At 35.5% G+C, this 19,520-nt stretch overlaps 1 protein-coding gene across 2 annotated transcripts; it reads left to right on the top strand.

The window, feature by feature from the left end:
* The first annotated feature begins 14,990 nt into the window (after positions 1-14,990).
* On the top strand, positions 14,991-18,962 carry LOC146927141 (arginase 1, mitochondrial). 2 transcript variants are annotated; one of them, XM_085700510.1, is made up of 7 exons: positions 14,991-15,084; positions 16,161-16,303; positions 16,455-16,614; positions 17,208-17,341; positions 17,525-17,734; positions 18,277-18,387; positions 18,545-18,962. In XM_085700510.1, the coding sequence occupies exons 2-7, from the start codon at positions 16,163-16,165 to the stop codon at positions 18,803-18,805; spliced, it is 1,017 nt and encodes a 338-aa protein (XP_085556636.1). In that variant the 5' UTR covers positions 14,991-15,084; positions 16,161-16,162; the 3' UTR covers positions 18,806-18,962. The 2 variants fall into 2 exon arrangements, with proteins under 2 accessions (XP_085556636.1, XP_085556634.1); XM_085700508.1 differs by having other exon boundaries at positions 16,161-16,307; positions 16,459-16,614.
* The last annotated feature ends 558 nt before the right edge of the window (positions 18,963-19,520 follow it).

Here is a 19,520-nt window from a genome sequence, read left to right as displayed (position 1 = left end):
TTGGGCATTTCACTCACTAATATTTCTCATCTTTCTTTCAGTTTTAGGATACTAGCAAATCTTACTTAATCACAACTTCAAATAAAAAAATATTTGAATATACACAAATGAAACATATTTAATATAAAAATAAAAAAAAATTGGTGGTGAAAAAAATTTTAATCATATTATTTTTTAACTTTTAATTTTTTTCTCTTTTAATTTTTTTCATTTCTAAGCGCCTAAAGTTATGAGAAAACAAGACTTGCTTTCGACTATGTCCCTGACATCTTTTCTCTCCGTTGTTTTTAATTGTTTAGAAATAGATAGTTGTACAAATACCATGCTTTAAAATTGGGTTAAATATGTTTTTGGTCCTTATAAATATGTCAACTTTTCGTTTTAGTCCCTCTAAAATTTTCCTTCAACTTTTAGTCCTTATAAAATTTTCAATCTTAACTTTTGGTCCCTCTTTTAAAGTAAACTCATATGTAAAATTTATATTATTTAATAAAATTTTCCAGAAAAATTCAAAATATTATAAGAATCACTCTAAAAAAAATCAATTTTTTTTTAACAAAACATGAATTTAATATAATTTTTATATTTTTTAAGGTTAAAAATTCATATTTCATTTGTGTTTTGTTAAAAAATTCTAATTTTTTTAGGAATTTTTTTAGAATATTTTACACATTTCTGCACAATTTCATTAAAAAATACTAAAATTAAATTAAAAATAGGGACCAAAAGTAGTGATTGAAAATTTTATAAGGACTAAAAGTTGAAGAAAAATTTTAGAGAGACTAAAACGAAAAGTTGACATATTTATAGGAACCAAAAACATATTTAACTCTTTAAAATAAGATTAATACTCCCTCCGTTTCAAAATGATTGTCGTTTTAGGATTTGACACACAAATTAAGAAATAAAATGAATTAATCATTGGATATTGAGTTGTGTGCCAAAGACAAAATTAAAGTTACATTGAAAATTGTGTGATAGAAAAGTTGGAGTATTTATTGAGGGTAAAGTTGGAAGAAAAAATTAAAGTTGTATTGGAAATGTAAAGTGACATTCATTTTGAAACAAATTTACTAAACTGCCCTTACTTTATAAGAAAAAGACAAAATTAAATTTGCATTGAAAATTGTGTGAGAGAAAAGTTGGAGTATTTATTGAGGGTAAAGTTGGAAGAAAAAATTAAAGTTGTATTGAAAATGTAAAGTGACATTTATTTTGAAACAAATTTTTTGGCTAAAGTGACATTCATTTTGAAACGGAGGGAGTATGTTAAATCTAAATCTATAGAATGTTTGCCTATTTGGGCAAGTGGCGTGAATTCCTGGTATTTGGAATTTGAGGTTTGTTAAATGAATCTTTCGGATGTTGTTCTTGTTCCGTGTACTGTACCACTGCTGTCCCTATCATTTGCTTTTCACGAGGTTGCTCCTTTTAATTATCATTACTTCATCCTCAAAAAAAATTATCATTATCTTCATTCATACTCCCTCCGGACACTAATATAAGCAAAATTTAACTTTTTAGAAACATTTAATAATTAATGTATCTATCCTATAATAAAGACTAGATACATTAATTATTCAATGTATCTAAAAAGTTAAATTTTGTTTATATTAGTGACCGAAGGGAGTATGATTTTACAAAATTTATCATCATAAGATAAATTTTGATAAATAGTTTTTAGGTCTTGCTAATTTATGGGACAAATATTAAAAAAAACAAAAGTAAAATTTTTATATTAAAAATAATAACTTTATACTCTTAAAAATTTGAATATAGGACTTTTGACATATAATTATTTCAAGAATTTTTTTATATTGTGCATTTAGTATATGCAGGGGTTGAGATTCAAACCTTAAATATCATATGTATTTATCAAGATGTGAATTTATAATCATTAGATTGCTTAAAAAAAATATGGGCTATGTTAACTTATGCCCTAAGCGCACATGTTAAAGAACCTAAAAAGAGCAACTTTGCATTGGAAAACATAATATTTTAACTTTTAAGAAGTTGAATGCACGACTTTTGATACGTATATTTCTATAATGAGTTCCTTAACACGTGTCCTTAAGGGCACAATTTAGCAATTGCCAAAAAATATATAAGGTGAACATCAATGTAAAACTACTTTACATGGATATTATGAGAATTCATGATATCAAGTACACATTTCATATTGTGCTTCAGAAAAAAATTATGGTAGCGCCATAAATTTGTTAAAACTGGATGTGTTTACATCCAAACCGATCAAAATCAAAATTACATGTAATTCGATTCAAAAAATTGAATACCACGGAAAACATATTGGATTTCAGATTTATTTTTCAAAAGTTAACAAAATCAGAAATGTTGCTTGTCCCGAATTTTTTTATCGCGATTGTACTGGAATATATACTCGCCTCCGCCTCTTTACTTGTCAACCATCCATGTATTTTAATAAGAGCAATGATATATCTCTAGAAAAATAACATCAAGAATTCTTCAAAAATAAACAATAGCCAATCACAATGCACTATTTGCCACAATTCAAGGAGGTGTGGCTGAAAAATAGGAAGTGGACAAATAAATCATCCAATTAAAATTTGCCAACTATTTCTTGAAAAATTCTTGAAGCTATTTTTCTTGAGAAGTAGCATTTTCCTTTTAATAAAGACCAGATCTAATGGCTACAAACCATTTGCAATACCTTCGCGAGTTTTTTGTCGCTAGCAATAACATCACTCTAACAAAATTGCATGCAAAAATATTTATACTTTTTTTATAATGGTGTGAATTATATAATGATGAGTTTTATGGTGTTGTGCATTGTCGAGTCTATACTTGAAGTTCATACATTCATAGTCTTGTAATCACGAAGATGTGAATCACGATGATGAGGGATTAATTCAGTAACATAACTCCGAGTTATCCAATAATCTTGAAGATGATGGATCACTCAGTAACATAACTCCGATATCCGAAAACGATACCACAAGCATATAAAGTCGAATAGAGCATTGCATGCATATGAGTGTATGTGGGAGTCATGTATTTGATTATGTGAATTTATGAGAAGATGTGTACATGAATATGTGTATCGGTGTGATAATTGTGTTATTGTGACGATGGTGATAAAGTGTGAATGATATATATATTCGACTTGGTGATAAAGTGACAATGTGAATATTTGTTATAACTTGTGAAGATGATTTTAAAAGTTGTTGTATTTATTTAATTGATCGAATGAGAATACATGTGATTATAGTATTTCTAGGAAATGAATGTGTATTTGTGAATCATAAATACTATGCATGAGTTCATATACATTTATTCTTTATGTTGAACGTATATCTTACCCTCCAGTGATTTTTTGGTCGCCTACATCCTCGTGGTGTAAACGTGCAGGTTGATGACTCTTAGTCGATGTGAGTATTCGAGGACGGAAGACGCCTACTCGTCTGTTATGCTTTTGGAATCTTAGTTAGTAAGCTTTGATTAGAATGTCGGGAATTATATTTTATCTTTCGGATTATGTTTGAGGAACTATTGAGTTCACTATGTTGATGCATATGAGATTTTGAGATTATGACTTTATGATGTCTGAAATGTTATTTTCGCTGCTACGATTTTATGATTATGATGATTTATGCATATATTTTGGATTAATGATGAAGTAGCATCTCGAACTTATGTGACTACCCGTTGAATAATTATTTAAATATTATATGTGGGGTTTAAGGGTGTTACATCAATCACAACCCGATCATTTTTTCACAAGAAAAACAATCCATCATTGTTACTCCTTATTCTAATTTTTAGTATAGTATATGTTATATTTTACATTAAACCTATGAATTTATCATGTATTCACAAAATTAAAATTAAGAAATATTTTTCACAATTCTTTCAAAAAAATTCACAATTGTAATTTGGATATCAAAAACTAATGTAAATTAAACGATAACAAATTGGATCAAATCATATTAAATTTATTTAAACAAGTTATCCTAATCAAACCACGTGTGATTTTATTTTTGGGTCAAATAACTTTTTGTCTTAAAATCAATACAAATCTTTTAAGGCTAAAGTGCACTTTTCCCCCTTAACTTTCAAAAACTTGCAATTTTGGTCCCTTAAGTACCAAAACCACAATTTTGCCCCCCTAAGATTTAGCCCTATTGCAACTTTGGTCCTTTTGACCAATTTTGACCTAGTCAACGATGATTTGGCATGCCACATGTGTATTTTTTAATTTTCGTTTTTTTTAAAGCCACATAATCATTTTTTTAAATTAAATAAATGAAAAAAGAAATTGAAAAATTTAAAAATCAGAAATTTAAAAAAAAATAGAAAAGGAAATGAAAAAAGAAACATGATTCGTGAAAAGAAGAAAGAATCGTGGAGAAAGAAAAGGAAAGAAATAGAAAAGGAAAAGAAAAAAGGAAAAAAAATGTGATTCATGGAAAGAAGAAACAATCAATGAGAAATAAATAATCATGGAAAAACTCAGAACCCCATAGATTGTGATGACAATGCATCAACATTAGTTTTTAAGTCATATTTAGGTCTTTATTATAGCATTTAGAGAGTCAACTGCAATGAATTCATGGTGAAATCAAGCCAAAACAGGAACAAGAGCTCAAAAGAAGAAAGTTCAAGAAACCAAGGAAAATTACCTAAAACTCAACCATCGTGCCACGTTTATCACGTTCGTGGCACGTTGAAGGAAGCGTGGGACAAAGGATTCAGCACTGGAATTTTCGTGGCACGAAGCAACATGCAACGTGCCACGATGGTTGATTTTGTCAGCTGCCACGTAGGATTAATGAAGCATCGTGCCACGACCAGCCCGTAATGTGGCACGATGTTGGGCTTTTTCTGAAACCCTAATTTCTTTCTATGAATAGCCAGCTGCTTGCAAGGGTTTTGGTACAGATTATTATTGCGATTTTGAGCACTAAGGACGACAGGAGACCAAGGAACGAGCCCTGAATCTCATACCAACACCTCGTTGGTTAGATTTATGTATGCATGTTTTCTCTTGTTATTTCTTATGATTGTTTAGCTATGAGTAGCTAAACCTTTAGTTTGGTTAAGCCATGATGAAACTTTTGTAATATATGATTTTGTAGTTGAACTCTCTCTATAATCAATGCTATTCAGTTTTTATTCAGAATTACTTGTGTTTATTGCTTTTCATGATTATTGTTTTGTATGACTACTAGCCCTAGCTTCTTGCAATCACATGAATTGATCTTAGGAATTGAATGACTACTAGCCCTAGCTTTTAATCCTGAAATAGTAATTTTGTTTAACTCAAAACTAGGAGCCTAGAGATAGGAAATTGAGGGTTATGATACATGAATTAACGTTCCAAAATTGCTTCCGCGGTTATTCAATCACGTTAAGAGATTAATAGGGTTATAACTTAGGAAAGGGCTTTAATGCGAGAGATTGATCAAAGTCACTTAGTTAATTTATCGTAAAAACTGAGTAGTAATTGAGAGTGGAGAGAGGTAGACCTTTCATATAGAGCAATAGTGGATTCACTGGCTTAATCATTCATCTCAATATAATTTTCTTTCGAACTCTTTCTACTTTAATCAAATCTGATTAAACCCAAACTTTACTGCCTAGGGCAACCAATTACGAACTTTAAACATCCTAACGTATAACGAGCTTGCTGGAATTGAAATTAACACAGTCCTTGTGGATCGATATTTTTACTACTTCCATAGTTTTTGGTACACTTGCCAGACATCTATCAAGTTTTTGGCGCCGTTGCCGGGGACTGTTGATTCATTTCAACAAGGCAACTACGTTATAATTTAGGATTTCTGCAATTTAATTTTCTGTTTTAATTTTTATTTTTCTGTTTTCGTATTCATTTGATTACTTTGCGTTGTGCAGTGCTACTAAGGTATTTTGCTGTTTATGCGAGGTAAACAGAGCTCTGACGACTTAGAGTACGATCCGGAAATTGAAAGAACTGCTAGAGCACTTCGGAAAGCTGTCCGGTCGCAAAGGTTAGCTCAGTCCGTTCCACCGGGTGTTCGAGAACAAATACCGGAGCCACTCTCAACTGAATCTGAAACGATCTCTTCTCCTAAATCTGCAACTATGGAAGGTGAAGGAGTTGTACCACGAGACCTAAGCTAGGGGACTACGGGTTAGCTACTCATCGCGGTCAACTGACCCATACTTTTCAACCAGCTAACCCCGTAGCTTTCGACATCAAGACAACTGTCCTCAATGGTTTGAGGGACAAGCAATTCGATGGGACTGAAGCTATGAGTCCTCATGAACACTTGAGCCGCTTTGCTGAAACTTGTGAATTTTGTGTGCAACCAGCCACCGTGACTGAAGCACAAAAGAAACTAAGGCTATTTCCTTTCACCTTGACGGGAAGAGCAAAAGATTGGTTGCTAACCATACCAAACGGGACTGTCCAAACATGGGAAGAGTTAGAGCTGAAGTTCTTAGAGAAATACTTCCCTATGTCTAAATATTGGGAAAAGAAGATGGAGATCTCTAACTTCAAGCAAGGGGAGAATGAGTCACTATATGATGCTTGGGAGCGATTCAACTTACTTCTTAAAAGATGTCCAAACCACGAGTTCACTGAAAAACAATACCTCCAAATCTTCACTGAGGGGGTGACACCTAACACTAGGATGTTCTTAGATGCTTCCGCGGGAGGCAGTCTCAAGAGTAAAGCTGATCATGAGGTACAAGCTTTAATTGAAAACATGGCTAGCAATGAGTATCGTGCTGAAGCTAAGAAGAAGGAAAGAGGAGTGTTTGGGGTGAGTGAACAAACTGCTATCCTTGCTAACCAAGTAGCTATGAACAAACAAATCGAGGCTCTAACTAAGGAGTTTCAAGGCTTCACTTTGGCTCACAAGCAACAACAAGTGGCTGCAATCAAATGTGATCTATGCGGTGAAGAACATCCCAATGGTGAATGTGTGCCTGAAGGGTCTAGTGAAGAAGCTAACTACATGGGAGGATATCAAAGGCAAAATCAATACTACACTCCAGGAATCAACAAGCATCCCAATCTAAGCTATTCAAATAACAACGCTTTGAACTCTCAGATGCTTGCTCCTCCACAACAACAACAAAGAAAGCCATCATCTCTTGAGGAAACTATGATGAACTTCATGAAGATGACTCAAGGCAACTTTGAAGAGATGAAGAAGAGTCAAGAAGCTGAAAGAAAGAACAACGAAGCTTCTAGGAAGATGCTTGAAACTCAATTGGGCAATTAGCTAAGCAATTGGCTGAACAAAGCAAAGGCGGATTCTCAGGTAACACTAAAGACAACCCTAAGAATGAGTCTTGTAATGCTATTGAATTGAGGAGCAAAAAGGTTTTGACACCTTTAGTTCCAAAAGCTCCAAAGAGGGTTGATGATGTAGTAGTTGAGGAGGAGGAAGATGGTGTAGTTGAAAAAAATAATGAGGGTGAAGTTGAAAAAGAAAATGATCATGGAGTAGTTGAAAACGAAAGGAAGAAAAAAACAGAGGGAGAAAAAAGTGAGAAGTTAATTGATGAAGATTCAATCTTGAGGAAGTCGAAGAGTCAAATATTGAAGGATGGAGATAAGCAACAAGTTGTTCCATCATATGTGAAGCTTCCCTACCCTCATTTAGCCAAGAAAAAGAAGAAGGAGGAAGGTCAATTCAAGAAGTTTATGCAACTTTTCTCACAACTTCAGGTGAACATTCCTTTCGGTGAGGCTCTTGATCAAATGCCTTTATATGCTAAGTTCATGAAAGACTTGTTGACTAAAAGAAGGAAGCCTAAAGATGATGAGAACATAGCACTTTCAGAGAACTGTAGTGCTATTCTCCAAAAGAAGTTGCCACCTAAGCTAAAGGATCCTGGTGCTTTTACTATCCCTTGTTCCATTGGACCGGTAGACATTGATAGAGCTTTATGTGATTTGGGAGCAAGTATTAACTTGATGCCTCTTTCAATGATGAAAAAGCTTAAGTATGGTGAACCAAAACCAACAAGAATGACAATTACTTTAGCTGATCGGTCAATCTCTTATCCTTTCGGTGTGCTTGAAGATGTGCTAGTCAAAGTTAATGATTTGGTATTTCCAGCAGATTTTGTGATCTTGGATATGGCAGGATGAAGAAATGCCACTCATTCTAGGAAGATCGTTCCTTGCAACTGGTCGTGCTTTGATTGATGTTAAAAGGGGAGAGTTAATGTTGAGATTCCATAAGGAGCAGGTGGTGTTCAATATCTTTGAGGCAATGAAGCACCAAGATGAAAACCACAAGTGTTACCGCATTGACGTTGTTGAAGAAACAGTCGAAGATAACTCCTTTGAAATTCAACACATTCAACTTATGGAAAGATCAATTGTTAAATCTATAGAGAGTGAAGAAGTTGTTGAAGATGTTGAGGAGAAGGGGTATGTTCAACATGTTAAAGCAAGCATGGAACAAAAGCAGCAACAATCATCTGGGGAAACCATTAACAACAAGTATGGAGGATCGGAAACTCGGAACGATATGACGAAGACTACTCTCACTGATCCATGTGGTGTATTGGCTTATAAGAAGATCCCCTTTGGAATGCAGAATGGGCCGGCTACCTTTCAATGGTGTATGCTTTCAATTTTCTCAGATACACTAGAAAGAGCTAGGAGGTATTATAACAAAGGGTTGGTAAGGAACAAGCCTTCTTATGAAACTGTGGAGCTGAGGATGTCTGGTATACAAGAAACTTTAAAGGGTAAAGAACAATAGCTGAGACTGAACCATGAAGGTGGGCTCCCAAGCAAGGAAGAGGGAGAGATGTCAATTGATCCTTAGGGATCGTCATAAGTCAAGCTAGTGACGGTAAAGAAGCGCTGGATGGGAGGCAACCCATCGGATTTTGATCCGCTCAGGTATTGTTTTTATTTATTTATTTATTGCATTTTTATAAAACAAAAACAACAAAAATATTATTAGAAAACTGAAAAGAAATTTTTTTTTCTAAGTCTAGACCAAACGTGGCACGACTGTCCTTGATCGTGGCACATTTTGAGAGTTTTTTCAACATGGTTCGCCACTGGACATTTCGTGGCACGAACACTCTCAAAACGTGGCACGTTTGCTGGAAGAACTAAGAACGTGGCACGATGGTTCTATGATCATGGCACGTTTCTACCCAGAACGATGATCGTGCCACGTTTTTCTGCATCGTGGCACGTGAGTGGGAGGTTTTGAAATCATTTGACCGTTACAGACCGTTTCGTGGCACGTCCATCACCCAACGTGGCACGATGACCCTTCCCTATATATACATGCTTCACAAAATTTTTCATTATTCCATTCTCTCTACCGAAACTCTGCCCAAATTTCGCCCTAATCATCTTCATCCTCTCAAATTCGTTCTTAACCCTCATACAATTAAGTTTTTAACCCCTACAAGCAACCTAACCCATACATATCACCAACCCATTAATCTTTAACCACAAAATCAACCAAAACCTTTTCCCACTAACCCTAACCACCAATCTTCATCTTCCCCTATCCCAAAACATCCAAACCATCTAACCTAACCTCACAAATGGCCTCATCATCCCACAAACGTTCTAGAACAACCCGCAACACCAGATCAACCCAACCCCCACCGGAACCCACATACGAGAAATTTGAGGATGACGTTCATGCCGAGCGTTTTGAAAAGATTAAGAGTTTCAAGTTCACTGGCGAACGTAGGTTTGATTTCATCAATCTCCAAAGATACCCACAATTTGAAACAACCATAAGAACTCTTGGGTGGCAGAAGCTTAACAACTTGGTGATAAAAGAGAGCAATCGCACTACCGCTCTTGAATTTTTTGCTAATGCTTTCGGAAATGAAGATCGTGTGGCCTTCGTTCGTGGGAAGCAGGTTGATTACAGCCCTAGAGCCATCAATGCATTTCTAGGGCTAAAGCCATCGAGACAATGTCATGTGGAGTTTAGAAGGCAGAGAAGCACGAATAATTTTCCTCCTGATGATGTGCTTCAACAGATTCTGCAGGAAATTGGGATAGAGGGGACTGATTATGTGAGGTCTAGGGCCACTGGACTGCCCACTAGGATGGATGTGGTGGATCTTAAGCCTCAATACAAGGCTTGGGCTTCATTCATTCATTCTACGATTGAGAGTGTCTTTGCAACATCTGAGTTACCAATGGAGAGGGTGTACATCCTGGAGGCTATTATCTTTGGCTATGGGATCAATGTTGGGCGACTGCTCAACATGAGTATTCAAGAGATGGCGGATTGCGGGACTTCGGTGCATTTGGGGTATGTATGTTTGATTAATGCCTTGTGTAAGGAAGAAGGTGTCCCAGAGGAGCTTGGGGACATCATGCTGAAGTCAAAGGGAGATATTGATGACACCGCTATGGTGAAGTTTGAGAAGAAGAAGGGTCGGGATAGACCACCGGTTCAGAGAGAGCATGGTGAACCATCTCAGGCACAACCTATGCAGGAGGATGCGCCTCAGTACCCACCGCTACACCCGATGATGCTGGATTACTTAGGAGGTATGGCTTGCTGGGCTCAGGACACATCATCACAGTTGTATGTGGACGGTCCCTACTTTGGAGCGGAGCTTTCTCTTGCTGCTGATCAGCACCGTCAGAGGTCGCTGCAGAGCAATGCTTTTGACCGGTTTGGCACTGAGGCCAACATGGAGGACTACTTTGTGGAGCAGAGGAGAAGTGCTGGTGAGAGAGAGGGTCGTGTTCGATCCGACTTTGCGCGTGGGAAGGCAGCTAGTGATCAGAGCATGAATGAATTTTATGCTGGCTTGCAGGGTGATCCAGAGGCCACTGATGATGATGAGCAGTGATGGACTTGGAGTCCAAATTTCTTTTTCAGTTTTCTGTCTTTTGTTTCTTTTATTTTGATGTAATTTTTATTCTGTTTAAACATTATGTTGGTAACGTTGTTTAACTTTAATCCCCACCGTTTGTGATGCTTTCCTTTGTTTATTATTAATGAATCTGTTTGCTTGTGGAAATTTATCAGTTCCATAACAGTGCTATACCAATGATATGCCAAAGAGTTCAAGGAGGATGATGCCTAATTGTTTCAAAGGGAAGTGTTCGGCAAAGGCAATAGGTAGCCACAACTCCCAGATATCTCAACTTGTAAGGTCCATAGCCAAATTTTTATTTTTCCAATTTTACATATATGAGTGTTCCATGCAACTGATGTTTCTAGAACTTGCGATATTTCTCTATTTGTTGATTGGTTTTGTTTTGTACACACTAAGGCAAAGTGCTTGGTACCTTGAGCCTTTTTGAGCCTACCTTGATTTATGCATTATTTATCCTTTGTAAAGCCAATTTGAGCCATTAGGTATAGATCACTTTTGTTCGGTGACGAGACATATTACAAACCTAGAAGACCTTAGGAATGAATGTCCCAATTATTTGTTTGAAGTAAGCTCTTTAGGTTATGTGAAATGTTCAAGTTTGGGGTTGCTTCTGGAATTAGCAACTTACTAAGTTTGGGGTGGGGGTACTAGAGAACCAAGAGAAAGGAAATGGCAAATTTTTATATTTTATCTCTTGAAAAGCACTTAAAAATGTGCAGAAAAAAAAATGAAATGAATGAAAAGAAAAGAATCTTGTATATGAGACCAACAATGTTTATATGTCTCAAAAGAATGAAGTTCTCTAGTACTCTTCTGTTTTAAATTTGAAAGGAAGGAGATTGGTTTTCTGTGTTGTTACCAAAGATATCCAAGTAGTATGAGCTTAACTTCATTATTTTATAAAACTACTTCCCAAATTATATCCACCTTTCACCTAAGCCCCGTTATAACCCTGAAAGACCTTAAAAGTGTGTACTTGACTCTGACTTTGATTGACAGTTTAGAAATTTTTCAAGCTTATGGTAATACAGCAGACCTGCATGATGATTGTGTGACCCTATTCAAACAATTGCGTGGAGTTGTGGATTTGGAGGAAAGAGCTAGGCATCCGGTACATCATTACACCGGAAAGGAGTGAACTTTTTAAGCATATCATTGGTTGGTAAGTTGTTATCTCACTGCGATTTTTCCATTTGCAAATTGGATTCCTTGAGGACAAGGAATGGTTTAAGTTTGAGGTTGTGATGACAGTGCATCAACACTAGTTTTTAAGTCATATTTAGGTCTTTATTATAGCATTTAGAGAGTCAACTGCAATGAATTCATGGTGAAATCAAGCCAAAACAGGAACAAGAGCTCAAAAGAAGAAAGTTCAAGAAACCAAGGAAAATTACCTAAAACTCAACCATCGTGCCACATTTATCACGTTCGTGGCACGTTGAAGGAAGCGTGGGACAAAGGATTCAGCACTGGAATTTTCGTGGCACGAAGCAACATGCAACGTGCCACGATGGTTGATTTTTTCAGCTGCCACGTAGGATTAATGAAGCATCGTGCCACGACCAGCCCGTAACGTGGCACGATGATGGGTTTTTTCTGAAACCCTAATTTCTTTCTATAAATAGCCAGCTGCTTGCAAGGGTTTTGGTACAGATTATTATTGCGATTTTGAGCACTAAGGACGACAAGAGACCAAGGAACGAGCCCTGAATCTCATACCAACACCTCGTTGGTTAGATTTATGTATGTTTTCTCTTGTTATTTCTTATGACTGTTTAGCTATGAGTAACTAAACCTTTAGTTTGGTTAAGCCATGATGAAACTTTTGTAATATATGATTTTGTAGTTGAACTCTCTCTATAATCAATGCTATTCAGTTTTTATTCAGAATTACTTGTGTTTATTGCTTTTCATGATTATTGTTTTATATGACTACTAGCCCTAGCTTCTTGCAATCACATGAATTGATCTTAGGAATTGAATGACTACTAGCCCTAGCTTTTAATCCTGAAATAGTAATTTTGTTTAACTCAACACTAGGAGCCTAGAGATAGGAAATTGAGGGTTATGATACATGAATTAACGTTCCAAAATTGCTTCCGCGGTTATTCAATCACGTTAAGAGATTAATATGGTTATAACTTGGGAAAGGGCTTTGATGCGAGAGATTGATCAAAGTCACTTAGTTAATTTATCGTAAAAACTGAGTAGTAATTGAGAGTAGAGAGAGGTAGACCTTTCATATAGAGCAATAGTGGATTCACCGGCTTAATCATTCATCTCAATATAATTTTCTTTCGAACTCTTTCTACTTTAATCAAATCTGATTAAACCCAAACTTTACTGCCTAGGGCAACCAATTACGAACTTTAAACATCCTAACGTATAAACAGCTTGCTGGAATTGAAATTAACACAGTCATTGTGGATCGATATTTTTACTACTTCCATAGTTTTTGGTACACTTGCCAGACATCTATCAGATTGCCAGACATCTATCAGATTGAAAAGATAAAAAGATAAAAGAAAACAAGATGAATCATGGAAAGAAGATCGGTTTGCTATTGTTGTTGTGCTGCAATAACCTAGCCTCAAAATCCAATCCAATCTAATTCAATCCTTCTTGAATTTTCAATCTTTTTGTTCTTCTTTTTGAATCGATTCGATATGAAAATTAAAACCAATAAGAGAATTGGTTTCAAGATTTCAAGCAAGGGATGAAAACCAAAAATCGAACAGGGTCAAAGAAGCTTGGAGAATCGCTCCTCTTGCAACACCGGCATCGACGTCGTAAAGAAGCTTGGAGAATCGTTGCTTTCTGATCTGTTATGGGGTGTTTGTTTTTTATGCTTTCCATGGTGAATGTTATTGAGATAAGATTGGGGATGTTGTCTTGTGGGAGTAAATCTGCAGCTCATGCTGTTGCTGTTATGGCTATTCTTGTTTCTTCTGTTGTTGTGGTTTATATTTCAACTGCTATTTATGCCTTTACACATTAGATTTGGAATTGAAATCATGTTTGATTGTTATTTTTTTTGATGAATTGAAATCATGTTTGATTGTTATGTTTTTTTATATATGAAATGGATTGAATTGGATTTAGGAAAGAAGAAATTCTGGGTGTTTTTTTAAGAAGAGATTCACGTGCCATTCCTTTTTTATGGAAAGAATTTTGGAAAGAAGAAGAATCGTTTATTCCTTTTTTATTTTCCTTTTCTATTATTATTTTTTTAAATTTTCTGATTTTTTTTTTAATTTTTGAATTTCTTTTTTCATTTATTTAATTTAATAAATGATTATGTGGCTTTTAAAAAAAAAAAATTAAAAAAATACACATGTGGCATGCCAAATCAGCATTGACTAGGTCAAAATTGGTCAAAATGACCAAAGTTGCAATGAGGCTAAATCTTAGGGGGGCAAAATTGTGGTTTTGGTATTTAGGGGGCAAAAATTGCAAGTTTTTGAAAGTTAAAGGGGGAAAAGTGCACTTTAGCCATCTTTTAATTATTGTCGTTCTTAGCATCTAATGCAACCGACAAATATCAATATTGTTAAACTAAAAATAAGTTCAAATCCACCTAATAAGTATATGTGTAGATTTTTTATGATAATTGTCGCTTTCACAATTTTTAAAGTGAATAAATGAGATCTTCGCCGTTCAAACTTCAACTCTGTATATAATAAACATTATTCTTATCAACTGAGCTATGTTCACGGTTTAGAGGACAATTCTATTTCTATCTATCTCGGGGAATTAATCACTTTAGTCCCTGAATGGCAGAGGAGTAGTCACTTTAGTCCTTGAATGCAGAGAAATTGCAAAACAGTCCTTGAATGTAGACTCTGCTAGTCAATTTCAGGGACTAAAGTGACAACAGAGTCTACATTCAGGGACTAAATTGAAGAACGGAGTCTGCATTCAGGACTAAATTGACTAACAGAGTCTATATTCAGAGACTATTTTACAATTTATCTTCATTCTGAGACTAAAGTGACTAATCTCTTTTTTTTAAAAGGATCTATTTCTATCTAGGATCTATTTCTATCTATCTATATCACCCATCATCATGAAACATAAGTTAGAATATTACATAAAGATACATTGAATATACGTGGAAAAAAGGCATTAACGAAATAAATCCATTATAATTAGCGCCACTTCTCTCTCTCTCTCTCTCCTCCATAACGAGTTTCCTCTGTTCTCTGCCAACTTTCACAGGTACCCATTTATCTTCAAATCTCAATTACTTCTTCTCATTTGCATGATGATAATATGAAACATGAATCTGTCACCTTAAGTATCAAAGTTTAATACTTTACACAATCCTATATCATGGGTGTTTCATCATTTTGTCTGTTTTTTTGTCTTTTTATCCGAAAATGAAAAGAATAAATTGATGAATCTCTATTTTTTTATGATTAATATTTTTTGTTATAGTATTTTAAGGTATATCATTTTCACTGCTTAGCTAGATGAAGTTGTAAGATCATTAGATCAATCAATGTTTTTGATTGCTTTTAAAATGAAATCAATGTATTTTGCTGTTTTTTTCTGATTAAAAGAAAAGAAAAACAAGATGGAACGAAACTGTGAAAATGATGAATCTGTTTAACTGTTTGTTTGATGGTTGATGACTTGATTAGAATTTTGGGTTTTTGGATTTCTAACATTGAGAACAGTGAAAATGATTGAAGAAACCCATTTTATTGGTTTTTTTTTTGTTTGAGGGTTTTTAGGGATAAGTTTGCCAAATTTTAGTGTCCTAGATTAGATGTATGTCGTGTGTAGTGACAAAGTCATCGACACTGATAAACTCCAGTGTTATCGAATAGCGGCTATAGCAGTCTTACAGCGGATTACATTGGCGAATTTTTTGACACTGCCAGGGCCAGTTTTTGAAGGACGGTGGCATCATTATTGTTGTCAGTCACAGATCGTGGAATATAGTGGTTTGTTTGAATTCTGCTACTCTACAGTGCTATAGCGGCTATCAAACAATACTTTGTATTAAAGAATGTATTGTAGAACAATAACGATTTGTTCAAATTCTGCTAATTATAGAGCTATACCTCTATTTGATAACAGAGTGCCATGGCGTTTTATGGTGGCTCAAAAGGACGGACTTTTGCCCATTCGCCATGGTCTGCAATCGACTACACTCAAACCCTTCAGTGTAAAATAGTAGTTGTAAATTTGTCTTCACTTCAAATGTGAAATTTATTGGTCAGTGATGAGTTGAATTGGTAGAAATTCTTTGGCTTCTATATACTAACTGTTTTGTTATTTCATTACAGAAATGTCGACGATAGCACGTAGAGGCATCCATTACATGCAGAGACTGAATTCGGCAAATGTATCATCTGCTTTGCTAGAGAATGGCCAAAATCGTGTAATTGATGCTTCACTTACCCTGATTAGAGAAAGAGCAAAGCTTAAGGCAAGTCATTATTTGGCTATGTTTTGCCTGTTTGAATCTGTGTTTCATTGCTGTTATGTCCTTTAACCCGTAGTTTTATATTTCATTTGGATGATTTTGGTTATAAGCGTTGTATGAAAGAAATGTGAATGTAGAAATTGCTTCTCTGCAGGGAGAACTTGTGCGTGCTTTGGGAGGTGCTGTTGCAACTTCATCACTTCTTGGAGTTCCTTTGGGTCATAATTCATCATTCCTTCAAGGGCCTGCATTTGCGCCTCCTCGCATTAGGGAAGCCATTTGGTGTGGTAGTACAAACTCGACAACCGAAGAAGGTATAGTCATGAATTTCCTTAGGATTGTAGAAGTCTTAAAAATGATTTTTTTTGTGTAGGCGAGTCTAAATTATGCTCTGTGAACACATCTGCAAATTGTAATTTATTCCTTGTATGAAATCTAGGTAGTAGAAGGAATCAAGAATACATATGTCGATATCATTGGACTTGCGTTGTTAGGATTTTAGTTACCGTAGACATGTTTTATGTCCTCTTGTGGTTGTATTTCTGAGGATAACATGGATTGCTGTAACAGTGCCTGTTCACCTGTATTCTATTCAGTGTTGTCAACTGCAGATCGTAGGAAATAGCGGTTTGTTCAAATTCCACATAGTGCCATAGCGCCGTTGTTGCCGCTATTTGACAATATTTGGTTCAAAATAGTGTATTGCAGAACAATATCAATTTGTTCAAATTTTGCTACCATGTAGCGTTGCTTTTTAATAACATTGATTCTATTAGTCACTGTCTCTGAAGCTAAAGTTGTCACACGAGCAACTTATTTAACAGGATATAGCTCACTTGAAAACTCAGTTTTGTGCCGTCACGCTTCTTGTATTGATATTCAGTCCTGTAATTATTTGATTTTTCAGGTAAGGATTTACAGGACGCACGAGTGCTAACTGATGTTGGTGATGTCCCTATTCAAGAAATTCGAGATTGTGGTGTAGATGATCATAGATTGATGAATGTCATTGGTGAATCTGTCAAGTTAGTGATGGAAGAGGTATTTTTTTTCCAATTTGTGAGCTTCTGATGAGAATAATGTCAAATGATTTGATCCCTATAAACATATACACCTTCATCATGCTGAATATATTGTTTCTTAGCATTGATTATACTATCATGTGAAATATGATGTTTTGCTGATAACTTTCTGTTTGAATTTGCTTGATCCACATTCTTTCAGGATCCGTTAAGACCCTTAGTTTTGGGTGGTGATCACTCAATATCATTTCCCGTTATTAGAGCCGTCTCTGAGAAGCTTGGGGGACTGGTTGATGTTCTTCATCTTGATGCGCACCCTGATAACTATGATGAATTTGAAGGAAACTATTATTCACATGCTTCTTCCTTTGCTCGAGTCATGGAGGGTAACTATGTTCGGCGACTCTTGCAGGTAATCTTTTATTCTTGATATATATACGTGTGCTTCTCTTATATCCTAAACAGTTTAATGTATGTCTGGAATTGTGATGAATTTTCCAAAATCATGACGGCACTGTGATTTTGTTGAAGCTGCAAAGTGTAGCTTTTGCCAAAATTGTGGTGGCTTGAGTTTGACAAAATAACGACGGCACTGTCAATCCAAACATGCACTTAATTTTATAAAGCTTTTCTGAAACATAAACCTAGTTGTTCTCTGTAATAACATTCTATTTCATTCTTCTCATTTAGCATTTATACTTTGTCATTAAGTTATGGGAGTGGAGAACTGTAATTGAAAAATTTAGTGTTGAATTAAACCGCTTTTCGTTTAGTGCAGATAAGGTTTCTTTAGTTTCTTTTTGACGTTTTTCTTAATCAGATGAATTTTGTTTTTAATTTGTTTTGTTACATAAATTGCTGCAAGTTCTTTGCTCTGATAAATGTCAGTCTTCACCCATGGTTTGTAAGATATGTCATTTATCCTTCATGCTTTAATTTGTTAATTTATTTCAGGTTGGTATTCGTTCAATAACAACTGAAGGACGTGCGCAAGCAAAAAAGTTTGGGGTTGAGCAATATGAGATGCGAACATTTTCCAGAGACCGCCACTTCCTAGAGAACCTGGTATGTCTCTCTCTGTCGCTGTGTTTGCGTGTGCGTGTGTATATGCTCGGGTACTGAAGCAAAATATTGTACAAAATGGAATTTACTATTATTATGTTGTTTTGAGATTCGGTGCTTCATTGGTGTTTTTCTGAACCTTGGTGATTTACTTGTGCAGAAACTAGGGGAAGGTGTGAAAGGTGTATATATCTCAATAGATGTGGATTGTCTTGATCCTGCTTTTGCTCCCGGAGTGTCTCACATAGAACCAGGAGGTCTTTCTTTCCGCGATGTTCTTAACATCCTACACAATCTTCAAGGTGATGTTGTTGCTGGAGATGTGGTTGAATTCAACCCACAACGCGATACTGTCGATGGAATGACTGCTATGGTAGCTGCTAAGTTGGTGAGAGAATTGGCTGCAAAGATTGCAAAATGATAAATCTCATGACACCAGATATTTATTTCTTAAGTACGCTTGGAAGGATACCTTTTTAGAGTGGCAATCAAATTTTACTAGGTTGATGCATTCTTAAAAGAGTTTATACAATATCAAACATGATTAATATTTCAAATAATTTTGAGCACTTTCATTATCTTTTGTTCGATTTTGTGCAGAAGTTCATTTTGTTTTATCTAGATTTGTCCCATTTATGTATATCGGGTGAGACTTGGCGCAACGGTGAGGTTATTGCCTTGTATCCTAGAGGTTATGAGTTCAAATTCTGAAAACAACCTCTCCGCTTGTGGGATACGACTGCGTATATCTATCCTCAGACTCTACCTGATGTGATCCTTGTGCATTAGGCTGCCCTATGTAGTCTAAAGCTGATTGATCTATGCGAGAAATTGCACCTGTTAAGTTTTGTGGCCGCAGGTCATGACATGGAAAACTATTTTTAGTTTGCAAGGTTGATAAAAGAGATATTTCAGTTTTTTTTCTTCCTTAAACAAAGGGTTAAAGAATTGGATTGTCTCATCAAAGTGTTAAAATTGCACTGGACAGGCTTGCGCGCGCACGCCCTTACACACACATTGTGACTAAAACTATCATGAAATTGTAAACATGGGTTTGAAACTGCGGTGACAGCTTCGTCAACACGCGATGTGTTTGAAACTGTACCTTGAAAATTCTGAGTGAAAACACTAAATCC

The sequence above is a fragment of the Medicago sativa genome, chromosome 4, assembly GCF_051527215.1.
Source record: "Medicago sativa cultivar Bolivia chromosome 4, Bolivia_mono, whole genome shotgun sequence".
Lineage (NCBI taxonomy): Eukaryota > Viridiplantae > Streptophyta > Magnoliopsida > Fabales > Fabaceae > Medicago > Medicago sativa.
This window is presented reverse-complemented; position numbering and strand designations above follow the sequence as displayed.